This window comes from Hyla sarda, chromosome 2 (genome assembly GCF_029499605.1).
Source record: "Hyla sarda isolate aHylSar1 chromosome 2, aHylSar1.hap1, whole genome shotgun sequence".
NCBI lineage: Eukaryota > Metazoa > Chordata > Amphibia > Anura > Hylidae > Hyla > Hyla sarda.
Genome location: NC_079190.1, coordinates 286,517,490 through 286,530,246, shown reverse-complemented (window position 1 = coordinate 286,530,246; position 12,757 = coordinate 286,517,490). Strand labels below are relative to the sequence as shown.

The following is a 12,757-nucleotide window of genomic DNA, read 5'->3' as shown; positions in this document are numbered from 1 at the left end:
ACAACTTGTGACAAAACAACAATGTCAGAATTATCGTGATTGGCAAAACGTTACCAGAATTATTCTCTAATAAAGACAGACATCCCCGATTTGAAAAAACAGGCCTGGTCTTTCAGGGGCGTACAGGTTTACTTGTATTAGCCTTTAAGGGGTTAATTTTAGTGACACTTACATGAAATTTGCATAATAATTTGGAACATGGTCTAGTCTTTTTTATATAGTGCTAGCATTTTCCTCAGCCTATTCACTTTATTTGTGTATATATATATATATATATATATATATATATATATATTATAATTATTCCACCATGTCATTTTATATCTTATCCAGAAGGTCAAGAGTTTTCTTTTCACACAAGTGTCACTTCGGACCGTCCTCTGAGCATATCCTCCTGCCCTCCTTCTGGAGAAGATTGGGAGAGAGTTTCAGAAGTTGGTTTGCAGCGTCGGTCATCTGAGCCTCCTCGATACACAGCTGATCATTCTCACAGCCATCCACACAATAGGTAGGACTGAAACTGTAAAAACCTTTGTTATAATTGTTGCAAGAATTAATTGGATTTTGATTTTTTTGTTTTTGTTTTTAGTTTAAGCATGGATGGGGTAAAGTCTTACAGAAGAGTGAAATGTTCTCAGAATTTGGAAAATTCCATACAAGCAAGACCACCATTACTATAGACATCATCTTCTCCTAGTACCATGGATATTTCATAGGTGGGGACAACTACAGGAGATTAAATGAGTCACCCATGTGAGATATGCAGTACCACTCATAAATCTATATTTGTTCTGTGTAACAATAGTAAATTGCGTTTAAGGGGTTATCCAGGAAAAAACTTTTTTTTATATATCAACTGGCTCCAGAAAGTTAAACAGATTTGTAAATTACTTCTATTAAAAAAAAATCGTAATTCTTTCAGTACTTATGAGCTTTTGAAGTTAAGGTTGTTCTTTTCTGTCTAAGTGCTCTCTGATGACACGTGTCTCGGGAACCCCCCAGTTTAGAAGCAAATCCCCATAGCAAACCTCTTCTAAACTGGGCGTTTCCCGAGACATTTGTCATCAGAGAGCACTTAGACAGAAAAGAACAACCTTAAAGGGGTATTCCAGGAAAAAACTTTTTTTATATATATCAACTGGCTCCAGAAAGTTGAACAGATTTGTAAATTACTTCTATTAAAAAATCTTAATCTTTCAGTACTTATGAGCTTCTGAAGTTAAGGTTGTTCTTTTCTGTCTAAGTGTTCTCTGATGACACGCGTCTCAGGAAACGCCCAGTTTAGAAGAGGTTTGCTATGGGGATTTGCTTCTAAACTGGGCGTTTCCGGAGACACGTGTCATCAGAGAACACTTAGACAGAAAAGAACAACCTTAACTTCAGAAGCTCAAAAGTACTGAAAGGATTAAGTTTTTTTAATAGAAGTAATTTACAAATCTGTTTAACTTTCTGGAGCCAGTTGATATATAAAAAAAAGTTTTTTCCTGGATAACCCCTTTAACTTCAGAAGCTCATAAGTACTGAAAGCATTAAGATTTTTTAATAGAAGTAATTTACAAATCTGTTTAACTTTCTGGAGCCAGTTGATATATATAAAAACGTTTTTTCCTGGAATACCTCTTTAAGCTGTTTTCCCTGTAAGAATAGTAATCATGTACACAGATCCAATTTCTGAGTTTTCTTTGCCTTATACAGGGAAAAAAATCTACATCTTTATAGTATCAAATTACCAAAATGACAAACCAATAAATGATATATTAATACCACATTTGTCTAACCAAACTATATATACACCCTACCAGAAGAAAAATGGGGTATAGCTTAAGTAGCCCCTGTGATATCATATCATACATCAACAAAAGTAAGGTGATAGAGATAGAGTAATACAAAAATCACTGTAGAGGAGCACCGTGGTATAAAGGATTCAAGATCCAGCTGGGTGCAGAGCTCCAGGATCAGACCAAGTCCTCATGCAATATCCAAAGAAAGTGGAAGCAGCACTCCAATAAAAACAGCTTGTTATAGATGTGTGAATAAATGCTTTTGTTTTCACCGTTTATTGGAGTGCTGCTTCCACTTTCTTTAGATAGAGTATTATATAGCAGAAAAAAAGAGAGAACCAAAAGCAGTCACTTGGAAATATAATCTATACAATGGCAACATTTTATTGAAACATGATCAAAATGAGTACATACAATAAAAAGGAGAAATGGATACATCAAAATATAGGGCAATATCACCCGGATCTGCATGTGAAACAGTGTATACAAGGTATAGATTACATATACACCATGATAGTAATTACAAAGGTAAAAATAGAAAATACATCTCTATATACACACAGTGGGATGGCAGCACAACAGGCAATATACTATGTAACATAATAAGATTAGTAGCATGCATCTAATAAAGATTGCTTGCCCAGTAAAGTGCTATGTACATAAAGTGCCAAAGTATAAAAAACAGAGTCCAAAATATAAAGTGCAAAGTACAGTTGTAAATGAATCATACCAACCTAACAGGGAAGTGCATAAATGTGTGGAAGGATAGCGCCACTCCAAGTATTTATTATTTTGCTATGACCAATAGTCTTATTGGACCCTTATTTTTCATTAGTATAAATAATTATTACTGTAACGGGTCCAAGCAGTCAAAACAACACCTTCTGCATTGTGGAGGGCTCTATGTAGATATATTTTACACCAAAAGGAACCAAATGGGGAAATTCATCAAAATCCATGCAGAAGAAAAGTTGACCATTTGCCCATGGCAACCAATCAGATTGCTCATTTTGCAGAGGCCTTGTTAAAAATGAAAGAAGCGAACTGATTGGTTGCTATGGGCAACTGGGCAGCTTTTCCTCTGCACAGGTTTTGATAAATCTGCCCCATAGAGCTTACTAACTCCAATTAATTTTAAAACAAGTATATTTTATTAACATAGTTTTTTTTTATCTATTAATGAGGTATGACAGACACTGACTCCAATGTAAACAATAGCAGTGTTGCATAGGACAACTGGTATACAATTACAGCCTGTTTTTAACACAGTGCAATGCAAAATAAAAGTACAGGTGCCCAGTGCAGAGGTAATATCCAGGTGAGACAGAACCTGCTCAGCTAAGCAATCTGTATCTACATTGTCAGTAACCAGTAAGGCATTTCTGTCCCTCCTCCTGTTTCACCATAATGCTCTAACATCCCCTTGTATATACAGAACAGTGTGATATATCAAAGCATTTTCTCACCCATGCTTATGCCTTGTCCCATGCAGCCCTGCATACCCCTACAGCTGCTGTTTCGCTCCTTCGTCAGGGGGCTTGATGTTACTTGTTTATTTACCTCCTTATATATGACCCTACGCTCCTTCTTTCCTGCACGCCACTCCGCTTCCTGGTCTCCAGTCACATGACAACGGCACTCACTCTGCGTCTCGCCGGAGTATCACGTTGCTCTCACTTTGCGTCATATCTCCATAATTTTTTTAATCATTAATGGATTTTAAAAATTATGTTCATAAAATATAGTTGTTTTAACATGAATTGGAGTCTGTAAGCTCTATGGCCGGCATTTATCATTGTAGGTGTAAGTGAAGCATTTTTCTACACCTTTTTTGTGTGCTGATAATGTGTAGGAGCACCAAATTTATTAAATGGTCACAGGGCATTTGATAAATTTCGTGCAGGTCACATTTTCTGAAATTTCTCTCTTCACATACACCAAAAAGCTAAGTCTGGGCTGGTCTAGTTTTAGAGACTTTTCAGTGGCTTTGCGCCTCTTTTGCACCTTTTCACAAAAAGACGCAGTTGATAAAACACTTCCATATCATGTGTATGGCCAAAATCAGTGGATTGCAACTCAATCTGCAGAAATGTGTAAACCAAAAGGTGCAAAAAAGGCGCAAATAAACACTGCTTGCTCCTTTTGCGCCTTTTGTAGACACAAAATACTGTCTAAAGACCATGATAAATGCTTGCCTATATGCTTTCTTTTGGTGTAAAATGTATTATTTTGTTGCAAGTTTGTTGATACATTTGGGCCTTTCCTAAAATGTACAGTAATTTAAGCCTCTGCTGTTTTCACAAAATATTGAGCCAGAAAATTGCATTTTTTTAAAAATGTTATCCATCAGAAAATAGCCATGCCCCTTTTAAAATTTTAATAGCCATGCCCCAACTTTTTTGAACAAATAATTAAATATAAAGTGCTGGCGCTTATTAAAGTGACACTGGTTAATACCATTAATATTTATTGGCTGTAAAAATATATAGTATAAATATGAATATAAAGTGCAGAGTGTCTCATACAATAAAACCTGTCTATTGTAGTCTCTGTTCCACAGATGATCTGTGGAGTACTCGGTGCTGTGAATAGATCTGTGGATTTCGGTTGGATTATCAACAAGTTGAGGGAGCTGATTGGTATTAATTTGCCTTGCTGTTTTAAGTTATCCAATTTACTTCTGAATTGAAGTGTTTGGAAGGGGGTGAACTTGAATACTCTAATATCGAAGATAATCGGCAATGTTTGTTCCGATTGTTCCTGCGATCCTGGTCCGATCGTGTTGTTCAGCAGTACTAAAGGTCAGGGCGGCAGGTTTCCCTCACCTTCCCGTTTTCGTGAGGTATTGATATCAAATCGGCAAGTATCGACAAGCGTCTACATCGCCGATCACTGAGCGATACCAGGCTTTGTGATCGGCGATTGTATTGCATCGAGCTAGAGACGCTCTGCACTTTATATTCATATTTATACTATATATTTTTACAGGTGGGTAAGACCACTGATCATATAGGCATACAGGACCCTATATTGTGCAAGGCAGCTCCCCAACAAATAGATCCCATACATTGTGCTTGTATTATCTCTATATACTTTTTTGAACAAATGTTCCTAATTTCTGGTGCATGTACAATAAAAAATCTGGACCAATTAGTAATAAGAGAGTTGCATATACCTGCAGCTTCATGTGGAAAGCGCCATGCAACAAAATATTAAGAAGGAAAACACATAAGGTAAAAAGAATTTGGGTTCAGTCTGCAATATGGCAGCTAACCTGACATTGGCTATTAGGCGATTTACTAAGATAGGGGTTTTAAATGTAATAACATTGTTGGACCAATAGTGACCAATGAAAATTCTTTTCAAAATTAATGAGTAGCAAAAAGGTTTTTACATTTTGTACAATGCCGTGCTCCATAAGTTGTGATTTTCCTGCACACAAAACTTATGCCAATACCTTAATACATTTTTACCATGGGTTTTGCCAGTGTTTTTGTCTTGTAAAAAAAATTACCATGAATTTAACTTGTTTTTTACTAGCATTTTGGCGGAATTTTTTGTTCATTACCTACATTTTTGCTGGAAAGCAAAGTGTGTTTCAGCTCACCCCGCAGTAGGCGCACGGACCTGACGTGGACTTTGTCCCAAAAATCAGTAAAGGAAACAAGGATGTACAGCGCCCAACTCAGGAACAGTTCTTTATTAATAAGCCATGAGAAACAACACAGGAACACGGTTAAAGTGACGCCTTTCGGCTTTACTTGAAAGCCTTAGGCTGGAATTCCACTTTTTTTTTTTAAACGCCAAGAAAAACGCCAATTCTGCCGCATGGTGTTTTTTTGGACAAAAAACGCTGTGGACAGATGTTAGCTGTAAATCAATGAGAAATCGCAAAATTCTTATTCCACTTGGCGTTTTTCACTTTGGCGTTTTTTTTTAATCCTTTTGGTGTTTTTCACTCTTTTTTTGCGTTTTTGAAATCGTTGGTAATCTCAGCATGTTGAGCTACTGGCGTTTTTTTAGTCAAAATCGTGGTGTTTTCCTCCCATAGAAGTCTATGGGAGTGAAAAAACGCCAAGAAAAACGATATGTGGGTTTTAACTTTGGCGTTTTTCCAGACGGTTTTTATTCTTTTTTGGACTTTAGCGATCCAAAAAAATGATGGAGATACCTTTTTTAATAAAATTTCGTAGGGTACCATTAAAAAATAAAAATAAAAAAGATACAGTAGTGAAGTAAAAAATTGTATCTAACGAAATGTATCTTTTTTTATAACAACATTTTTATAAATTTCTAAACAGGGATCAATTTATGTGGGCGGGCGGGGACCTAAAAATGTAGCCGACAATAATAAATGTAGTGTGTGTGTCTTTCACTTTATTTTCTTTCTTTTCTTTTTTATTTTATTTTTTTAGATAGTACTACTACTCCCAGCATGGAACACACTGTTCCATGATGGGAGTAGTAGTACCTGTACTAATTGACAGATCGCCGTTGCGATCCTACTGTATAATGTATAGATGCGGCGGCCACTCTTATCGTATATATATCGTATATATACACATATTCATATTTCCCGCAGAGAGCTGTGATTGACCAGATGGTTCCAGCCAATCACAGCTCTCTGTGGGATATATGAAAATGTGTATATATATATGGCCGTGCAGGGGACCAGAGAAGAGCGGCCGCATCTATACATTATACAGGAGGATCACAGCGGATGTCAGTATTGATACCCGCTGTGATCTTTCCTTAACTGCAGGTACTACTACTCCCAACATGGAGTACACTCTGCTCCATGCTGGGAGTTGTAGTACCTGCATTAATAGACAGATCGCAGCAGGTGTCAGAAGTTAAATTCGCTGCGATCTGTCTATTAATGCAGGTACTACAGCTCCCAGCATGGAGCAGAGTGTGCTCCATGTTGGGAGTAGTAGTACTTGCAGGTAAGAACAGATCACAGTGGGTATCACTACTGACATCCATTGCAATCGTCCTGTCTATAGCAGAGATGGAGCGACTGTATACAGTGCCCGCATCTCTGCTCTGTACTCCGGCCACTCATCGATATTTTCCTCAGAGCTGTGATTGGCTGCAACCATCCGGCCAATCACCACTCTGGGCGGAAAATATGAATGATGTTCTATTCACATCAGTGGCCGGAGTACAGAGCAGAGATACGAGCGCTGTGTAGAGCTGCATCTATATGGCTGTCTGATAAGGGCATAAAAAAGACAACAAGACAAGACAATAAAAATATATAGAAAAAATGCTGGTATGAACACAAAACAGATATTATTAGCAATAACATTATCCACTGCTGTGACGTTGCTGTACACCAGTTCTGGCAAAAAAAAAAAAAAAAACAGCTAATGACTGTGTAATAAAATTGCTAGGCCAGCCAAAAACCTTGTAATAAACCAGACAACAATCTATATAATGGGCCTCATTAACTAAGAGTGTGGGGCTTTTACTAGTGGGTTTTTGCGACAGACCACGCCCCCTTTTCAGCTTTTCCCAGTGCAATGTCGGGTTTGTTAGATTTTCCTGGCGCACACTGGCACACACTGGTGCTGACATGTCGCAGACACTCCGCGCCAAAAGAACCCGACAAAAACTAGTCGGTTTCAGCTTAGTAAATTAGCCCCAATATGTCCAAAGGAAAATAACAGGAAAAAAAATAAACAAAAAACTGATACATGAATAGTGTGTGGAATAGGACACAAATGGGATCAATCAGCCAAAATAACCCAGCTCACAGAGTGTATGCTGGTACAAGAATGCTGTGGGAGGGGTTTGGTAACAGCAGAAATTTATTATTAGTTTATTTATACCAATGCTGGCCAATAGAAGTAAACTAATTAAAATAATTTATATTATATAAAATAATTCACACAGGTACACACTTATATTTTAATTTGCTCATTATTATGATGACTGTCATTATAGCAGCACCATAGAGTCTCTCTACTGGTGTAATCTTTCACTGTACTCCGTGTCTGTGCTGAGAAGAATAAATGCTTGAAAAGAACAGGAAGTTTTAGGCCTTGTTGCCAATATAGAAATTGCTAAATTTCAAGATTATCATAAAATATAGATAGTTAAATAGAAAATTTAAATCGCCAAAATTCTTGTACAATATGGTGATGGGTTAACATAAAAACCTGAATTAAACATTAGGTCATTTTTTGATGACACATTCCCTTTAAAATAACTCTGATTTTAGATGTGAAACCTGCACTGATCTCCAAGTCAAAAATCACACACATGTTTTCTTTAGGCTTTAAACAAGCCCTTAGGAGTCCAGTGGGCGGTCCTAATTAGAGACTGACAGCTATGTCTGTAGGCATACTCATACAGGGAAGTGACATTACCTACACTACTGCTAAGCCCAGAATGAGCAGGGACTTGAACCAATAATTGACAAGTTATATTAAATTTTCTTCCTGCAAAACTATATAGCAATTTGCTCAGTGACTTTTGCGCTGTAAGATAATATAGATAGATTATACAGCATTCTCATGAAGACAGGTTCCCTTTGTTGAAAGGATATTAAAAGAAGCATCTGATAGAATAGTTTTCACACTGTAATCTGATTATTCTTTTATGTATTCAGTTGCAGTTCTGCAAGATAACATTCATCACTATGAAGATATCAGCTTCTTACAGCTTCATCCCTCTGAATTCTTCCCCACAGAAAACTGTGCTCCAGAGGTGAATGCGATACATATTCCAGGGGAAAAGATTGTTATGATCCTTTATTTATATGCTGCAGAAACATTACTTGGACATTGGAAAAGAGAATCTCTGGTAATAAGCAGATTGCAATTTAAGACACCCAAATGGATAAAAACTTGAGTATATGTACTTCTAATCCGTACAGTACAGACTGGGAACCTGACTGGAGAGAGCATGCTGGCTAGTTTCATTATTTGTTTTTACATTTTCACTTGCTCCTGTCTCAGCAAAGGACTTGGGGTAAAATATGTTTATACTTTATGGATACAGTCTGCCCTTTATTGATGTCAGCATCCTTAATATATTGGTGATGGACTAGATGAATTGTGATGGAGCTGTTCTCCAGCCATTTCTTATTGGATTTAACATTGCCTTGTGAATCTACAGCACTAGAAGTAGTGTGGCACTTCATATTTAAAGGGACACTAACCAGAAAAAATTAGTTTTGTTAAATTGTATCTATGTTTGCCTAATGTGTTCTGTTTATAGCTTCCCATTATGGACACTGCTGCAGGTCTGTCAGTTATATCATGCCAACAGATCTGATCAATGTGTGAAACATGTTTATTAAAATGTTGCAAGGCTTATGATTTATATTTTACATACTATAAAGAAACCTTAAACTGACATGTCATACATGTTGTCCACATGTTCCACTTTTGTAAGAAAGCATGTGTTTTTTAGACAAATCAGTGTTGATACCATGTAGCCTTAGGCTGGGTTTACATTAACATAAGACAGATGCATTTTTGCGTCCATATTACAGCTGCAAGTCCTCCTTTCCGGGCTGTAAGTCTGATGAACCTGATCCCAGGCTTAACTTATGTTTTAAATTGTAACTACAGCTACATGCATGTTCTCATTGGTTGTCATAAGTTATATGTTGTCTGAACACAGATTAGGCATCTGAGCTTAATAGTTTGGCAGAATAATGAAACTGAAAAGGTAGAATTTAGAATTATAAAATGTTTCCTAAAGCTAAATTGACACGCATAAAAAATACACGCTTGAAAAAAACACCTGTTTTTTTGGTGTGTTTTTTTAACGCAGTATGACCATTGTAAAGGATTGGATTGCAGCGTAAGGCTCCTTTTACACTATATGTTGCTCAGTTTTAAAGACCCGTTACAATGTCCCGTTAAGAAAACCCTTAAAAACGGTCGATAGAAAATACCATTCAAGTCTATGGGATTTTTTGATTATCCATTATCACCAGCTATAACCAGTTATGTATAACAGACGTTATTTGTGACGGGATAAAAAACGTTACATGCACTAATTTTTCTCACGTCACAAATAACATCTGATATTCATAACAGGCTATAACGGGTGATAACGGATAATCAATAAATCCCATAGACTTGAATGGTATTTTTAACGGCCGTTTTTAAGGGTTTACTTAATGGGACATTGTAACGGGTCTTTAAAATGGAGCAACATATAGTGTGAAAGGAGCCTAAGGCTGAGACACAGCAAAAATGCCCAAAAGGCATACTTACTGCATTGCATTTTTGAGCCAAAATGCTGTGGCCAGATGTTAGCTTGGAGTTAGCTTGCACCATTTTTTTTTTTTAGCTCATTGGCAGTTTTTCAAAATCGCTGCATGCTTTGGCTATAGGTTTTTGTTTTTTTTCTCTCCCAAAGTCCTCTATGATTGAAAAACATGCAAAAAAAAGGCATCTGTACATGAATGAGGGAATTGTCCCCCAAATTATTCAATAAAAAATCCTTGAGTCACATGATATAAAAATCACATAACTTTTAAGGAGAAAAGTGCAGGGGTCGGTATTTGGCTTAGTATTTAGAAAAATCAAAAGTGGAACCTACAGAGAAAAAAAACTTCATAAAAAGATTTTAAGCATTTTGGACCCACTCCTGGTTTTGGCTTACAAATAATGATGCAAAATACTGAGCCAAATACTTTTGTGTAAAACTATCCTTATGCTGTTTCCACCCCCACAGTATTGTGAGCAATTTTTGAGACATAAATGGGGAAATTTATCAAAACCTGTCCAGAGGAAAAGTTGCAGAGTTGCCCATAGCAACCAATCAGATTGCTTCTTTGATTTTTTAGAGGTCTTTACAAAAATGAAAGAAGCGATCTTTTCCTTTGATAACTCTCCCCCAAAACGGCTATTTCTTTTGCTTTTGGACAATTTTTAACTTCTCAAATTGAGGCTCAAAAACAGTGTATGAACATAGCCTGGCCAAAAAAATCAGAGTGGGAACATAGGTAGAAATTTATTGAGCGGTCTTATAGTAAGATTCCCTTTGTTGCCTATAGAAACCGTCACATCTTGCTTTGGTAAAATGAAAACTGAGCTGTGATTGGTTGCTATGGGCAACAAGAAAAATCTTACTGTAAGATAGACTTTCCCCCAACGTTTACACTGTTTAAGAATTAAAACAGTTCAGTAAATCTGGGCCAGAGTCTTAGACCACTTTCACTTGGCTGAATTTTGGTCAGTATTTTTCATTAGTTTTTGACAGACCAGCCTACCTTAAAAACCATGCTTTCCACCTTAAACATAATATGAACTCTATCATATACAGCCAGGCAATAAGATGCAAGCGCATCTGTTCGGATACGATAGCCCATGACACACACCTCCAGAAGCTAAGGAAAGACTTTATAAACCAGGGCTACAGTTCTAAGGTAATTGAAAACCAGATACAGAATGTCATCACCATTCCCAGAAAAGAACTGCTAACATATAAGGAACATGGGGGGAACACATGAAACCACCTACCACCCCCAAGTTGAGGTTCTGAGCAAAATATCAGAAGAACAATGCACACTGATAACAGACTAAGAGAGATATTCCCACAACCCTATATCGGCCTTCAGACTGCCTCCCAACCTAAAGCAAATGATGTTGAGAAGTGCCCTGAACAAAAATGAAAAAAATGGCACCTCATTTTGCCTGTTTTGTAACATGCCAAATGAAGGGACCTAAGAGGTCTTGAAAGCTTGCAATCTATATCTTCTCAGTTAGTCAATAAAGGCATCTTCGCTACTCCACTTATCAGTTTTTAAATACTAGAAGTGGGACAGAACTAGAATTCAAAAGACAGAAAAGGTCCAAATCATTCCTAATGTTTTTTCTGTTTACATTTCAAATACTGATGCAAAATACTGACCCAACTTCTCCAGCTATTTACTGATTTGAATCTTGTTGATGCCTGGCGGGAACATAATCTTTCTCTGATGGGATACACTTATTATTCCCCAGTCCACTGTCTCCACACTTATATAGATTGGGGCCTGACCAATTCTTCTGCTCTCTCCTCTCTTCTGTGTGCAAGACATGTACAGTGTGTCTGGTCAGATCATGACATTGTCCTGGCTCGGTATCAGTTTGGGAGCCCTAGCTCCACACCTTTTGAATCCTTGTTGGGCCGTCCACACATTCGCTTCCAAGTTGAAGCTGATCTAACTGAGTATTTTCTAGCTAACTCTTCTCCTACATCTGATGTCGGTTGGGTCTGGATGGCACATAAGGCTTACATTAGAGGGAAACGTATTGCCCTTGCCTCTTGATTGAAAAGGGAACAGACTTGAGCACAGGCCACTCTTGAAAACAAATTGGCTAGATTGGCCACGGCCCATCAGCTTTCTCCAGACTTATATTTACTACAAGCTTTACACACAAGGAGAATGCAGCTTGATGCTTTGCTCTCTGAACGTGCAGAGAAAGCCCTTCGTTGGGCACAAGCCACATACTAAAAATGGGCTAATAAACCAGATCATCTTTTAGCGTCTATGCTCAAGCAAAGACAAAGGATCAATAGGATCCATAGAATTCAGATTAAGCCTGGGTGCCTACCTCTGACCCATCCCCCATCTATAATGTTTTACATTCCTTCTGTACATCTCTCTATAAGTCTACCTCCTTCCCTCTCCTCTCTTTCTGCTTACCTTCGCTATATAACTCTTCCCTCTCTCTCCTTCTGCCAGAGACTCCCTTAATGCTCCCATCACTGCTGAGGAGGTCGCAGAGGCCATCTCTCATTTGAAGTTGGGCCTATCAGCCCTTTACTATAAAAAAAAAAATGTAATCTCTCCTTACCCCCCATATTATTTCTTATTGTACCAAATTACTCAATAGCTCTCCTATGCCCCCAACTTTCTTTCCGCTTCCATAGTAGTTATTCCCAAACCCAATAAAGATCCCCTTCTCCCTTCTAATTATTGCACCATCTCCCTTATTAATTAAGATGCCAAGCTCTTCACCTCT

The 12,757-nt window shown here is 37.5% G+C and overlaps 1 protein-coding gene across 2 annotated transcripts in view; it reads left to right on the top strand.

Annotated features, from left to right (window-relative positions):
* The window catches only part of LOC130356191 (arf-GAP with SH3 domain, ANK repeat and PH domain-containing protein 3-like), a 151,183-nt gene extending 141,560 nt beyond the window's left edge, over window positions 1-9,623 (top strand). For both annotated transcript variants that reach the window (XM_056557348.1, XM_056557347.1), the window contains exons 23-25: window positions 334-508; window positions 590-716; window positions 8,398-9,623. In XM_056557348.1, coding sequence (XP_056413323.1) covers window positions 334-508; window positions 590-680 — 266 coding nt within the window. In that variant the 3' untranslated portion in view covers window positions 681-716; window positions 8,398-9,623. The remainder of the gene's footprint in view (window positions 1-333; window positions 509-589; window positions 717-8,397) is intronic.
* The last annotated feature ends 3,134 nt before the right edge of the window (window positions 9,624-12,757 follow it).